Here is a 16,647-nt window from a genome sequence, read left to right on the forward strand (position 1 = left end):
AGATTGTTACACTAGGACCTCAGTGTCTAATGCCTTTAATTAGATATTCATGCTTACCATGGTTGTTTAAAGAAATGAAATTGTATTTTAAAAGTAAATGACTTGTGGTTCATAACCTTGTGCTCTGTTCATCAGTGGCAGGCATGGGTAAACAATGGTCTGCATGTCCCTCAGCCGAGCTAAAAGGAAATTGAATCTTACCTCTTTATCTGCTGTTTATCCTCTACGTACCATCCGCCCCCTGCACCCCCCGCCCCCCAGCATATCCCAGCGCTTGTTTTTGGCACTAGAACTTCCTGCTTGGTCAAATTGCAAATTTTCATTTTCGATGGATCTACCAACTAGAATTACAGATTTAGAAGCACAACCAAAGACATCTGAGGATGTCTGCTTAGAAACATAACACTTCACTGTGGGTGTGTTAATATAAAGACCACTTAATGCTTTAATCTCTAGATTATTTTTATTCAACTATGTCTCTGCACTATATGAGTAATATGAGAAAGCCCCCTGGTATTGTACAGGAAGGCTGGAAGAACAGGTCAGAAGAAAAACTGCTTCTTTCACATTTTCAACATTATATTATGTTCTCTAAACACATGTCAATGTGTTAAATTGAATGGAAGAACAGTAGTGGTTAGATTTGGAGAACAGTGTCATAATAGTCATAAAGCTGTCTATTTCACAGGGAGAAATGGATTAGCAGTGACAGTGCGTAACTCTTTCTCCACGTACCTTTAAACATAGAAGAAAAGTACTAAGGCTCATGTTTATTGCATTAGTAGAGTGAAGGCGGAGAGCATATCCCGCTCTCGTACCTTCCGTCGCTGCACACAAATAGTGAAGCCACTTACAAAGCACCGCTAGCACAGGTTAAAGGCATTACCGTCAAAGTGTCCCTTGATTGTCGTCACAAATACTAAGACCTTCCCCAGGTCTCAAGGCAGGCAGTGGTCTTCTGCATGCCTGCTGCCCTTCCCCAGAGTTCGCTCCTGGCCCTCTCACTGTTGCCAGCAGCCTGCCTTTTCTCTTGCCCAAGTCTTACCCACATGTCATCATGAGTGATGATGATGCTACCTAATTCATCTCAGAAACCACCTGTCCTCTTCCTTGGCCCATGCAGGATCGTTGCTGGCCTTTACTGTGACTCCGCTGCCTACATTCATTCACCATTCACTCGTTCAGCACTTACTGAGCACTTACTAGGCCCTGGAGATCAAAACTTAAGTAAGGTGAGAGGGAAGGCACAGAAAGACAAGACAGTGGAGTGTCCCCAAATCCACAATGGCCCAAACCACACTCTTGGTCCTCGTCCATCTTTAGTCCTCAACCAGCGTACTCCATCTCCGGGGCGTGCGGTCCTGGTTAATGGTACTATCCCTATTTTTACATCTGATCTGGGTCTTTCCTGACTTTTATACTTAATCACTTGTGGAGTCATGTTGAGTCTACCTTTCCTCTCACCCTCCACTGACGTTCAAGATGTCCCGTGGACAGCCAAACCAGACCTCTCTTTGTTTCTTCCTCACACTGTGTCCAAGCCTGACTATGTCCAAGCTGAGGCCCAAGCTTCCTCTTCTGGGATGTTCTTCCTCTTTCCTCTACATGTCCAAACCCTAACCACCTTTACATCTTGCTAAAATGCCTGCCTCTTTCAAAGCAGCCTTCCTGGATCTCCCTTCATTCAACACCCACTGATTTCCAACTCCGTGTCAGGCAATGTATCATTTGGGGTCATGGCTATAGAGATAAAAGACTTGGCTCTTGCTCTCAGGAAGCTCAAGGTCTTGTGGGCGAGGTGGACTGGCAGGCAAGTCTCACTGTGCAATAACCACCATGGGGTAGCACGCACAGCGGTGAGGCATCAATCTCTGCCCGCAGATACAGAGTAGTGTTTCCCCAAGGAGGCGCTCCCGAGCGGTCTGCAAGGACCCACAGGAATTGCCAAGTGAAGAAAGGGACCCGCAGCATTGCAGGCAGTGTGAACAGGAGATGCCAAGGACAAGACCCCAAATGACCTGGATGTTAAAACTGCCAGGAGTTCTGTGTGCTAGAGGTCAGGTGTGGGATCTGCCAGGCAGCAGCTATCACTAGACGGGAAGTTAGGAGCGGGGTCATTGAGGACCCTGGAGGTCACGTGAGGAATTTTGATACGGATGCTATGGGCAATCCGGAGTCAGAAAGGGCTTTTTTTTTTTTTTTTTTCCTTCCAGATCTGAGATTGGGGTTGAGAATGTGAAGATGGGAAGGATTAGAGACAGACAGTTAGCTAGGAATGGGGCAATAATCCCCATAGGACATGATCGGAGCATGAGCTAAAACAGTGCTTCCTGGCGTGGCCCCCAGACCAGCAGCATCAGCAACAACTGGGGTGGCAACCTGCTAGAAATGCAAATTCTCAGGCCCCACTCCAACCAAGGGAATTAGAAGAAACTCTGGGGGTGGGGGCCCTCAATCTGTGTTTTAACAAGGCCTCCACGGGATTCTAAGGGACTGAGGTTTGAGAACCACGGAAGGAAGTCACTGAAAGTGAGGACAGATAAGGAGGTTTCTTGGACATTAAAGAGGGAGGATCCTCTCAGGCCTGTGGCCAGGTGGCCGCAGAAGGGAAAGAGGGAGTGGTCAAGAGAGCTTCCCAGAGCCCTGGCAGGATCTGATTGCAGGCTGCTGCCCACTCATGGGGACAGGGAATGCTGTGCAGGAACTGGTCTGGCTGCAGAAGTGAGGCCAAATGGGTTTGGTTTTGATCGTCTTTGGCTTGAAATCCCATCGTCTTCTTTGATCTCCCACAGTGCTTTGAGGATCTTCTAGAATGCCCACTTTTTACATTACATCATAGTAGAGTTGGTGCGCTAGTTTTGAACCAGACTGTAAGGCCCTTGAGGGTCGAGGCTGGGCTCTAATTACTTCTCCAGAAAGCCTTGCATAGACCACATACCTCATAACTGCTTACGGTGTGAAGACACCCTCTTCAGAAAGACTTTTTTGGAGTCAAGAAACGTTCACTGAAGACAGAATTCTCTCTCAGGTGATGCGGTTAGCCTTTCTGGGACAAACCTGTCCATTCATCACCCTGGGGTGACATCTAAGACATAGCAACACTACACGATCATTTCCTGAGTGGTTTCTGGGCTACGCACTGGACCCAGAAGCTCTTTCTTCACATGCTCTCATTCGTCCTCAAATGACTCCACAGATTAAGTATTATTATCTACACTTTACAGATTAGGAAACTGAGGCACAGAAAGGCTTCAGAGATTGTGGTCTCCAGACTCCAGAAATCCTGTCTCTATCGCTGAGCTGCAATCTTCTCACCGTTCCTGATGCTTTGTGATCTATACATAACCTCTTAAAATGGGAGGAAGAGGTTGGTTAGCAAAATAACTCCAGAGACTAAAGAGGGTTTATGGGAATATAAATTTTCTACCTTTCATGTGATATGCTGAAAAACTGAAAGTTATAGCAGGTGGAAAAGCATTAAAAATAATAAAATATGAAAGCATTAAAATATCAGAGAAAATACATATATATTTTTAAAGTTCTAGGTGGGAAAACAGTATATTTTAACAAGAACAGGAATGGGTTTAAAATTACTGGGGGGAAAAACGCTATGGAATGGAATATATCTAAAGGAAGAAGTTAAGCCACAGTGCATCTGAGAATGAAAGCGAATTGAGGTTTTAAAAAAAAGGTAAGAATCAAACGGAATTTATAATGCAGAGGATCTGTGAGGAAGGGATTTTGAATCTTTTGTTTTCCATCTAACTGGCTGGGATGGTAGAGCAGAAAACCTTTACCTGCAGTTCTACAAGCACAGCTATTAGTGAAAGACTTCACTCCCAACATCTTTAGAAAATGCTTGTCAGCGGTAATTGACAGAGTCCTGACCCCACTCTGGTCTGAATTCTCATGTCCCTTGTGAGCAACTAGAGGCCTTATACTTTTGCAAAACATCTTAATGAAAGAAAAGACATGTTTTTAACACATCAAAGCCATATAAGGAGTTGCTCAGAGGAGAACTCTGTGGCCCTTTAACCTCAGAGACTGGGAGGATAGCTCCAGGCTCGGGTTACCTTTCCCTCTTCCTCCTGCCTGCGGGGAAGCCTTTCTAGCAAGAGGCAGGATGGCCTTCCTACCTTCCTCTCGCCCCCACAAAAGCCTGCAATGTAGACTAAGTCCACTAGGGGGAGCAATGACACGAACAAGCCAAAGAGGCTGGGTCTGAATAGCAGAGAAAATCAATCTTGCTGCTATAATTGGAAGGACAGAAGAAAACATTGTAATTTTGGGGGCCTTGTTCCTTCTTCCAATGGTTACCTTTTCTTTCTACTGAGTTTCCATTTAGCAGACTAAGCTTTTGTCTGCAGAAATCCAAGATAAGTTGGGTAAATTCATCCCTCCCGTGACCTGGAGATAGATAGTCCGCTAATCTTGTTGATTGGATTCCAAGGTCCTGCCGGAGCAGCTCTGATGCCTGTGGGCACTGTCGCTACTACTATAAAGTCAGGAAACTCTGAGGGTCATTCTGCAGAGACTTTTCCAGATGCGTCTCAAGCAAGGGAAGCATTCCTGGGATAAACATGCAGGCTCCCAAGGAGACCACCACTCAATACCTCAGAGGAAACATGATGGCTTCAGAGGTCTGAGAGACTCTCAGGTGAAAAAGGAATTTTTCTTGCTTACTGGAGGGTTCACTTTAATAAAATGACAACTTTCTAAATAATTAGAGCCTTTCATGCAATGATCCTTCACTAGAATTGTGCATGAAGACCTCTTTGGAAATTTTTTTCCTGCCAAAGATACAAATAACAGGGCTCTACCCTTAAGAGTCTAACTCAGTATTTTGTAGTAGGTAGGACCAGGAAACATGCGTCATGAAGAAGCTCCCAAGAAGATTTTGATGCTTGTCATGACTAAGAACGGCTTATTTAATGGCTTTCCCACTGCCCACCGAATGAAGTTCCACCTCCCTAGCCTGGCATTCAGTGTTCTCTTGGATTTGACCCCAGTTCCCTTTCAAGTCTCATTCTCCCCTATTCTTCTTGAACACTTGCTGCTTCGCATAAAATGGGGTGGTAACACCTTCCTAATAATGTCGAAGAAAGGACTAGAAAAAAGGTACACAAACATCTAGCGTGCAATCGGGGCTCAATATACAGCGTTATTAGTAAGTCCTCCATAAATATTCACCCAAATGAATGAAGACACAATAGCGAGACCGGCTCTGGAACGGAGCAAGTGAACCTTTGTTAATAAACAGAGGCCAGATGCCCCTGCCGTAGGGAAACCTGGAAGGAGCCCCCGTGGCCTCTAGACCACCTCCAAATCCAACATGGTCTCTGCAGGTGAGTTTTCCTTTTTGGAGTTGCAATGCTACATTGTCACGGTCACGCTTAGAGCTTGCACTGGCGAGAGCAAGGCAAAGGGGAGTTTCAAACATGGTGAAGTAATTCTGTTTTTGACCAAGAAGCGAAAGCAGTCCAGAGCGCACGGGCACAGGGTCTCTGTCTCCTCCACCCCTTGAATACTTTTCAAGGTTTGGATAATTTGAATAGCTGTTGAAGAGAGTCAAAGCAGATGTGAAGTTTATAGTGAAAGAGTAGCCTTTCCTGGCATGATTGGCAGAAGCGACTGAAGAGGCTGGTGCAGCATTTTCCAGGCTGGGAGTGGGAGTTCTGTGGGATGTATGCCACAGCCACAAGCGCTCAGAAAGCCTCCCCTGGCCAAGTAAGACTGGGAAACTCTAGGAGCAAGCCGATTCAATAGATTGTTAATTTGGTTTTTAATTGAAAGAACTCTCAGTCTTTAAAATGTGAACAATTGATATAAATCTCCCAGAGGGGGGACCTGGGGATGGGGGAGCGCATTCCCTAAGTTTATTTAACCATGGTATTTTCTTTAAAACAAATTTTTTTTTCAGTGCCTCAGGGGACTAAGATTTTCAGGAACCCACTTAGGGAAATGCTGATGTGAGAGTTTTGACAGGATTCCTAACCCTATATGACGTTTCAGTAAAAAAAAGTACAAAGTTTTCTGGACTTCACCCTAGAATCTCCAGGAGAAGGGCCATTGCAACTCTGTGTTTCAAAGGCTCTGCTGGAGATTCTGCTGTGTAGCCAGAATGGAAAGCCACTGCATTGGGAGAATGGCTTTGGATTCTAGAAGACCCAGGTTCAAGTCCAAGCAGCACAGGCATTCTATTCTATTTCATTGGTAAAGTGACTTAATCTGGTTGTCTTAATTTTCCCAGCCATAAAATGAAGAATTATACCCATTCATTGGTATAATTTTCGGTCCAAAAGAATGAAATGAAGTAATGAAGTAAAATAATTAGCATGTGGCAGGTGCCATTTCCAATGTGCAATTCTCAGTAGCTCTGACATAAATAAAAATAGTGAAATTATTTGCTTTCTCGATCTCTTTGTTTGTATCTAACAGTTTTTGCCCCTCTCCCATAAGAATGAAATAACTTTGAATCCTTTATATCTGTGATGTGCCCGTGGTGCGTGAAGGTCTGACCTTCATTGTACTCGGAGCCATGATCTGAAATAGGGTCAGACCATTAACAAAGATGGTTACGAGTTTTTTTGCGATAACCCTAATGTCTTCTGGAAAATAGTTCCCTATCTTTTAAATTGTATATAATCTCCATTTTCTGATTTTCTAAGAGATTATCTAAACCAGCCCAAGAAACTGAAATCAGGTTTCAGGGTATAAATGAGATGATGTTCTCACGGGCTTGCATCCTATGCCCCGAAAATGTCCAGCATTTGGCCAGCAGCAGGTGTCCACACTCTTCCGTTGAGGTAGAGTTTTAAAAATATAAACATCAATGGTCTTTCTGTTTCTATAAGGGCAGATGTAATGGGATTTTTATTGGTATTGTAACATTTGGTGTCCTTGTGCTCCCTTTCCTTTTTAATAATCCCTTCAGTGTCTTATTCCATTAAATAGACTTAGTTAAACTTATTACTCTGCACTCGCGGAGTGTGTGTGTATGTGTGTGTGTAATGACAACTATCCTCCAGGGAGAAATGTATGCATGAATTTGACTCTGGCCAAGAGAAGTGCCTTTGTGTATGAATGGAATGGTATAGATAATTCCACTCTTATGAGTGGATACTATTCCAAAGTTCATTTGTAAGTCAGTAGTTGGGAACTTGGAACACATTTTCTCATAAAAGAAACGTTCTACATGGTGGAGAGAGACTGGGCCAGCCCACAAGGGCCTGTTTAACTCATGCTGCACCTGAAGTGGGATTGTTATTAACTATGGGGAACAGTGTTTCCATGGGAACATGTCAGAGCGCCCCAGCTTAAAGGTTGAGAATCACTGACTGTAAAATGTTAACTCATCTCCGAAATCACATCTTCCTTTTTCCTTTAATAAATTACCGAGCAGAGGAGCTATTCTTACTGCAAATTATTTCTTGAATATATTAGGTTAAAATAATATTTTTTCCTCCACTTGCTTTATGCGCTCTGTAACTTGAGCACAAGGGATGCATATAACAGGGGAAAGAGCTCCTTGAAGCTCTCTCGAGCTTCTTGAAACTTGGGTCCTCTCTGTAGCAGTCAGCTAGCTACAGAGAGGCAGCTGTCACTCGTTACGTATGTTGTCACAGCCGAATCATTTGTTTTCTCCTACCTTATCATTCCCCGCAGTTTTTAAAGACTAGCCTTATAATTTAATAGGAATCTGGAATCATGAAGTAATGAAATATATTCTAGGTTACACTGACCACAGGAATCAGAAGTGTTTCAACTACACCATACATAGATTATGCTAGAAGTTGTATAAATATATCACAGAATCACAGGGCTGGAAAGAACCTTAAAAGATTGTCTAGTCTGTTCCCTGGCTTCCAGACAAGCCAATCATTCCAAACAGATGAGAACTAACCTCTCTTTTAGAGGACGAGGATGACTCTGTCTTTAACCCTTTCTGGATTTAACAATGTATATACCATTAGTAAGTTACTGTTATTTTTAAATCTAACATGCTTCTCTTGAGAGTCACAACTTTATTTTAATTTCTCATGTTTGCTTCTGACAGGAAGCAAAGTAGGTGCAAAGGCCCAGTTTAAACACTGTATTTTGTCTTTTCTCTTCAAGGGCATTCCCGAATAGCGCAGTGTCTCATACTGTGCTTGCCTTTGTCCTGTTCTCTCTGGGTTGCTTGTACTCTTTTAGCAGTGGGCACTAAAATCAAGCTACGGGGTGTCTTATGAGACGTCTGAGAAGTGGGCACAGTTTCCACAATAGGAATATTTAAATATAATCTGATACACAGACCCAAAGACCTAGACTCCAAGGAAAACCAAATTCAATAATTGTAATACAATTGCAATAACATAGGCTAATTATTCATAGTCATTTTCTTTCAGGCAGTGACAAGGGCATAACCAGCCTGATAGGATGAGCTTCTCGATCAGGTAAGAAAATGAAAGAGAACCTAGTCCTATTCTAGTTATTCATAAAACGTGATATCCTTAAATGTCACCAAGTGTGATTTTTCTATTGAGAGCCTACTGCACAATCTATAAAGGCTGATTTCAAAATATTTTTTGCTGATTGGAAATGACTATTCAAACTTGATACTCAAGAGAGCCTTTAATGGAAGTTGTCAAAGGAAGGGGCTTTTTGATGTCTGCACTGGAAGACACCAAACGATCTGGCTTTACAGTGAGTACCACTAGTTCTGCTATTGTCTTAAAAGAGTCCTACTATCCCCCAAGATAAAAGAGAAAGACAGGCTATTGTAAATTAATAATGAAGATTCCTTCTGTCTGGGAGGTTGAATGCCTCGAAGCTGAGGATTATGTCAGAAAGAAGTGGACCTGGGTAAAAATTTCCCTAATTATGGTTTCAATCTGATAGTAAACCATGTGCTTTGTTTATTCCCCAAATTTCTGTACTCACTGGGTGATGTGATGGTTAATTTTATCTGTCAGCTTGAGTGGCCAAGGGGTACCCAGATTAAATAATACTTCTGGGTGTGTCTGTGAGGGTGTGATTAGCATTTGAATCAGTGGACTTAATAAAGCAGACCTTCCTCCCCAGTGTGGGTGGGCATCATCCAATCCCTTGAAGTCCTGAATAGAAACATATGCAAAGGAAGAAGGAATTCTCCCCTTTTTCCTGCCTCCCTGATTAAGCTGGGATATCACATCTTACCTTCTCCTCCCCTTGCGTTGGGATTTACATCACTGACTCCCCTGGTTCTCACGCCTTCATATTTGGACTAAGACTGAATTATGCCAGTGGCTTTCTTGGGTCTGCAGCTGGCTGATGGCAGACTGTGGGACTTACTGGCCTCCACTATTGCATGAGCCAATTCCTCATAATAACCCCCTTTTTGTCTGTCTATCTATCTATCTATCTATCTATCGATCTATCGATCTATCGATCTATCGATCTATCATCTATCTAGATTCTCCATCCTACTGGTTCTATAGTCTGAAGAACTCTGACTTGTGCTGGTGGCTGTTCATCCATCCTAAGCATCTAAGGGGACAGAAGCAACTTGTTCAGACCAAGCTAATAAACCTGACCTTGTAAAATGACCGTGAGAGACCGTGAGGCCCTAACTTTTGGACATGAGCAAAGCACCTCAATGGAGACTGTTGACCCTGTTTTTGTAGACGCTTACAGAGTAAAATCTGTCTTCACAGCTTCCTGGCAGACCACAGCACCCCTAATCTACCACCCGCATGTCCACTGGTATGGCTCGGCCACACAGAGGCAGAATTCTTCCTGGGAAATGGGGTAATTCTTTGGCTTCCACTGAATATGCCAAATGCTGATTTGGGAGCTCAAGACCCCCTGAGCTCAACCATAGCAAGAAGCTCATGCTATCAACCAATCAGATTCCTGGCCCAAAGAGAATTTTCTCTCTATTATAACCATAAAGACTTAGGGCAATTGTGAAAAAAAGCAGAAAAAGAAATATTAAAATAGCTTTCTTATTTTTGTTGTCAGGACATCAGCATTATTTGTAGCTCAGTGTAATTATTTGAGAATCATGCATTGCTAATTTTAGGTAAATAGACAATGGCGAGTATACACTGTCCTTCATCTGTCTTAATAAAAGTATCCCTTCAGGGAAACTTCCTGTCTAAAGACTTCCTTCAGAACCTTTAACTTAAATTTCCTTCCACACTCTGGCAAAAATACAGTATGACATTGCAACTCTGGTATTCATTCGTTAGGTGTTTGAGGGATGCCCACTAATTACATAAATGAATTGACACAAAAGTACAACTTAACCACAGGCAAAGACAACTTACTTGTTCATTTTTAGTAAGCCTGGTTTTGTTGTGAATGTCTGACGTGACCAAATTGAATCCGTGCTTTTCCGACAAGATTCTCAGAAGCAAGACCACAGTACGACTCCCACACTTGCCTACTCTGTTGTAGACCACCTGGCTGGGGAAAGGTAGCACCTGGGAAAGAACAAGAGAGCAAATGTGAGACTTTGAGTTAGAGAAATTGGGATTCTTCCCCCAACTTCAGAACAACAAATGTCTAATCAGTCTGAGAAGGGTTGGTGTCAAGTCAATGGGAGAACAGAAGCAATAAACTCATGTTTTACCCTCATAATTTAACTTGAGAGAAATCTTGGACTCGTTGTCTCTCTCTCTGCACTGACACTTAAAATTGGTAAAATTTCATGCCAACCATGAGACTAATTATGAAGCTTCTTTTGTTTCTTCTTAGGAATGAAATATATAAATATGTGCTTTGATGACAACATGCTTTTGCAAGTTATATTATGCTTTATTAGAACTCAGGTTGTAGGGTGGTCATGGAAAAAATATAGTAACTAAAAATTGAGACAGAAATAAAAACTCACAATAACACTCACCCTTTCGAAGTGTACAATTCAGTGGTTTTAATGTATTCACAAAGTTGTGCAACTATCACCTCTATCTAATTGTAGAACATTTCATTTCCCCTAAAAGAAACACCATAACCCATTAGTACTCACTTTTCATTTCCCTCACTACCTTGGTCCCATGAAACCACTTATCTACTTTCTGTCTCTACGGTTTTCACCTATAGCATTCCGGACATCTCCTATAAATAGAATCATACGTGACCTTTTGTGTCTGGCTTCTTCCGTTAGCATAAGGTGTTCAAGATTCATCCATATTGTAGTATGAATCTGTACTTCTCTCCTTTATATGGCTGAATAATATTACACTGTATGGATATACCATATCTTGTTTAAACATTCATGAGTTGATGGACATTTGGATTGTTTCCACTTTTGGGCTACTATGAATAATGCCGCGATGAACATTTGTGTATACGCTTTTGTGTGGATGTATGTTTTTGATTCACCTTGTATATATCTTAGGAGTGGAACTGCTGGATCATATGGTAATTCTGTTTAATTTTTTGAAGAACTGCCAAACTGTTTTCAATGCAGCTGCACCATTTTATATTTCACCAGCAAATCAGGAGAGTTCCAATTTCTCCACATCCTTGCCAACACTTGTTATTGCCCGCTTTTTTATAGCCATCCTAATGGATGTGAAGCGGTATCTCATTGTTTTGATTTGCATTTCCCTGATGACTAATGATGTTGAGCATATTTCTTGTGCTTATTGGACATTTGTGTATTTTTTTTGGAGAAATGTCTATTCAAATCTTTTGCCCATTTTAAAACTGGGTTATTTGTCTCTTTATTATTGAGTTTTAAAAGTGCTATATTTATTCTGGATTTGTGACTATATGATCTGCAAATATTTCCCATTTCTCCCAAAGGACTGTGTCCTTTGAAGTACAAAAGTGTTTAATTTTGATGAAGTTTAACTTATCTAATTTTCCTTCAGAGCGTTATGTTTTTGGTATTACATCTAAGAAACCATTGCCTAACCCATGAATGTTTTCTCCTAAGAGTTTTATGGTTTTAGTGGAAACATTTAGGTCTGATTCATTTTGAGTTAATTTTGTGTATGATGTGAGCTAGTGATCTAACTTCATTCTTTTGCATGTGAATAGCTATTTGTCCCAGCACCATTTACTGAAGACTATTCTTTCTCCATTTAATTGTTTGGCACCCTGTTGAAAATCCACTAACCATAAATGTATGAATTTATTTCTGGATTCTCAGTTCTACCCTATTGATTTATGTGTATATTCTTTTTTTTTAAAGAAGATTTTATTTATTTATTTGAGAGAGAGAGAGATAGCACAAGTAGGGGAGCAGTGGAGAGAGAGAGAGAAGGAGGCTGAGCAAGGAGCCCGATGTGGGGCTCGATCCCAGGACCCTGAGATCATGACCTGAGCCAAAGGCAGATGCTTAACTGACTGAGCCATCCAGGCGCCCCAATCTATGTGTTTATTCTTATGCCAGTACCACAGAATCTTGATTACTCTGCTGAGTTATAAGTTTTGAAATTAAAAAGGGTGAGTTCCTCCAACTTTGTTCCTTTTCAAGATTGTTTTGGCTATTCTGGATCCCTTGCATCCCATATGAGTTTTAGAACCAGACTGTTAATTTCTGTAAAAAAAAAAAAAGGCAGTTGAAATTTTGACAGGGATTGTGTTGAAACTATAGCTCAATCTGGGGACTACTGCTATATTAATAATATTAAGTTTTCTAATCCATGAACATGGGATGTCTTTCCTCTTATTTAGTTCTCATTTCATTTGTTTCACAGTGTTTTGTAGTTTTCAGCATACAAGCCTCACACTCCTTTTATTCTTTTTGATGCTATTTTAAATGGAATTATTCTCTTAATTTCATATTTGGACTGAATATTCACTGATAGAAACAGTTTATTTTTACATATCGATCCTGTGTTCTTCAGTCTTGCTGAGTTCATTTATTAGCTCTAATAGCTATTTTGTGTGGATTCTTTAGGATTTTCTATATACAAGATCATGTCATCTGCAGAAATAATTTTACTTCTTCCTTCCCAATATGGATGCCCTTTCTTTTCCTTTTCTAATTGTCCAGTTTATAATGATTTTGATAGACTAAGAAGTCATTATGAAAAACATCTGATTAAATATCCCCAATAAAGATAATATTTCCATCTTGAATGCTCAGCATTGAGTAACAACTGACAAAAGATCATCAAAAGAGTCCTTCATTCAGAACATACCCATAACAGAAGGCCATAAAAAGGCCCAAAGCTACAGTACAATATAAACATAAATATACCCCTAACTTGCCTACTGTATGTAATATGAATTTTGCCTCTGTAATTTCAGGTTTACTTGTTTTTCTGAAATATTTTATATGCAGAGTAGCATTTCATAAATTTGGAACTTAAAGTCTACCAGCCATTGGAGTAAAACATAAGATCTACATTGCTCACTTCATAATTATATCATGTACCATTTTGATATAATTTTTCCAGTATGCATTTTTTTTTAAAGGGCAACACCTTGGGTTTTTTTTAGGACCAGTCAGTATCTTTTATTGTGTGTCCTCATACCATATACACATATATAGGGCCTTAACAAACATTGATTGGTTGGCTGCAATGAGGGATTTAATGTGCTGTTTAACAGCAATTAACACAAGGATCCTGCTAAAACGTGAGACCAGGAGAACCTTCAAATACGGTTGATCTTTCTAACCAAATGCTAACTAAAGGCATAAAAAGGGTAAAAAGATAACCATTATAATAGGTCATTCCACTTATGGTTTTATCAGTAAGTACCCAAAAAGTGTGCTCACTGGCAACAACAGCAGAAGTTCAGATATTCAGATAAATCACATATGGTCTTCCTCATAAGGTTATGATCCAGGCAGGTTGAAATATTATAGGATGTTAACAGTGTTTGTAAGTTGGACTTTCCATAATAAGCAGGCTGGGGTATAGACGATAGTTGTGACAGAGCTGTTAATATCAACACAAATTTTCATTTCTTTGAAGAAATAAACTGCTTGAGAGTTGGGATGAATGCATTTTTCTCTGTCTTCTAGCACAGCGTCGCATGGCAAGGGAGAGTTTTTTGTTACATCTGAATTGCTTCCCAGGAAGATATGAGTTACCACACGTAAGTGCTTTATTCCAAGAGGACAGGTGTATCTTAGAAGATTTAAATGAAGAACTGAGGCACTTAGTTACAAACCTTCCATGAAAACACTTAATGGCTCCTGAAATTTTTGAGTAATTAACACAATAGCTTCCCATCTATTTCCTTTCGTTAATAACTAAAGATATTATTTACCTTTTGGTTATTTGTTAGTTAAAAAAAAAAATGTTCATGGGGCGCCTGGGTGGCTCAGTCAGTTAAGCGTCTGCCTTCAGCTCCGGTCATGATCTCAGGGTCCTGGGATCGAGCCCCACATTGGGTTCCCTACTCAGCAGGGAGTCTGCTTCTCCCTCCCCCTCTGACCCTTCCTCCTGCTCGTGCTCTCTCTCTCTCTCTCTCAAATGAATAAATTTAAAAAATCTTTAAAAAAAGGTTCGTTCCAATTCTTTCATTAGTCTTGCGGGAGGCTATTAAATAACAGTTATAAGTATTTGTTATTTAAGAACACTTTTGTCATGACAGGAAAAAAATGTTCTAACTATGTATGGTGACAGATTTAACTACACTTACTATGGTGATCATTTTGCAATACATACAGGTATCAAATGATGCTGTATACCTGAAACTAATGTAATGTTGTATGTCAATCAGCCCCTAGTTAAAAAAAAAAAGAACACTTACGTAAAAACAAAAATCCGTGCATTATTCCTGCAGCTGTATCTACAATAACATTTGAAAAGAAAAGCGAGCTTAACATCCCCACTGTATCTCTATTTTTACCATTTTTTTAAACACCAATACACAGCTACAGGGTATGAAAATTGAGCTAGAAAATGTGTTTTTGGATGAAGCCGGAATCAGTCTGGGGATCATTAAAGACACAACATACACCATCACAAACATACACCTTTCTCAAAGTTAGGAAGGGGCTTTTAAATCATTTTCTAAAAGAACCCATGTAATGCTCCGGAAACTGGCAAATTTAGGTAGGCTAAATCAACGTGTTGATGTTGGATAAGGTGTTAAAATTAGCACCAGCAACAAGTTGATTCATCTCCGCTTTGGTAGAGCTATAGATCTGCTGCTCCTGAAGGTCTGCTTTAAAAACCATTGTCGGTTTTTATTTGAAGTGTTCTTTCTGGAAAAGAAGGGGGAAAAGGAACTGATTTTTATGAAAGGCTGACCCTGACCTTGTCCTAGGCTCTGCGTCATGTAAACGCTTTTAATCCTTGTTAACAATACGGAGACGAATAGCCTAAGTGTCTTCATTCTAGCTGTGCATTTCTCCAGGAGGTTAAATTATCAAATAATTTAAGCATCATTAATTGCACCTAAGTGACTCCCCCACGTACCCCCCTCTTCTCCATAGATGCCAGACTCACAGAACAACAGAGTTTGAGGTCTAGAGCAATTTAGAATAATCCACCCACTCCAATCCCCTCCCCACCCCAGCACTACTACTCTCTATCCCCCTCACCCCCAGCCCAATTGTGTTTGCCTTGGCTAGCGTTTTCTCTTATATTATGTTTTCATCTTCTTGAGTGCCCATGAGGGAGATATCATGACTATTTTTAGATGAACCAACCAAGGCTCACAGAGATCACTTGGCATTTTCAAGGTCGAAAAGTGGCACATAACAGCTAAAGCCCGGCTCACAGCTCTTCTGACCCCTAAGATGATACTCTAATATATTATAACATCAAATTGTGAAAATAATTTTGAGAGTGACTTCTGTGAGAGAGACAATTTCCTCTTTGATGTCTTCATTGTGTCCAACTCCATTAAATGCTGTCTTGTCAACAGTCAATGATCACAACCAGTGTCATTGGCCATTACTCATTCATTACCCAAGTCTCTGGAATGCTCAGGTGGAACAGATAGAAGTCCAGTAGGCTCTCTTCCTCCTTCCAGAAGATGTATTTTAGAAGCTAATGTAATCCCAGAATGTCAAAGCAGCTAATAGGTGAAGGAGAGTAAAAAAAAAAATGCAGTTTCCTCTTCGTTCCTTCCCCTAATCTACTGTAAGCAATCATAGAGCCTTGGATACTGTGACCCACTTCCACGAGGAAAGGGAAAACCAGGAAGCAATAAGTCATAGTAAAACATATAAGAAATCCTAAATACACTTGAAATGTCTATCAAGACAAGCAAATGCCTTCAAATGATAAGCTTAATGACTTTTAAAGGCCTCTTAAGGTCAACCTCAACATCCTCATTCTTTTTTCAACAGATATTTGACAATTGTCAAGAGAAAACTATATCCCAACTGTAATTGCATACAAATTTTGAACACTTACTCTTTCTTTGGATGCCCTATAAAGAAGTACACACTAAAAGTCCTCATCCTCCCCCACTCCCCAAATGATTCTTCATTCTTGGCAACTATGGTTATATGAATGTTATGTCTGTGGTTTCTATTTTATGGCCAATTTGTAAAAGTGAAGGGAGCTCCAAAATAGTTCACTCTATGAATTATATATTTTTATGTTGCCTGCCTTGTAAGTTCTGCAAATGCCACAAATCCCCAGGGGCTGACAGGCTTGTGTGGAACATGCCAAATAAACAGAAGTCTTTCCAAAATCCTGAGCACAACAGTAACTACCACCAGATGACATCCACAATTTCAATCGCTTGTCCCTGGTTTGC

At 40.7% G+C, this 16,647-nt stretch overlaps 1 protein-coding gene across 1 annotated transcript in view; it reads right to left on the reverse strand.

Annotated features, from left to right (window-relative positions):
- UST (uronyl 2-sulfotransferase) overlaps positions 1-16,647 on the reverse strand; it is a 288,838-nt gene that overhangs the window by 112,033 nt on the left and 160,158 nt on the right. The window contains exon 3 of the mRNA XM_026505011.4: positions 10,290-10,445. Coding sequence (XP_026360796.3) covers positions 10,290-10,445 — 156 coding nt within the window. The remainder of the gene's footprint in view (positions 1-10,289; positions 10,446-16,647) is intronic.

This window comes from Ursus arctos, unplaced genomic scaffold (assembly GCF_023065955.2).
Source record: "Ursus arctos isolate Adak ecotype North America unplaced genomic scaffold, UrsArc2.0 scaffold_13, whole genome shotgun sequence".
NCBI classification, from domain to species: domain Eukaryota; kingdom Metazoa; phylum Chordata; class Mammalia; order Carnivora; family Ursidae; genus Ursus; species Ursus arctos.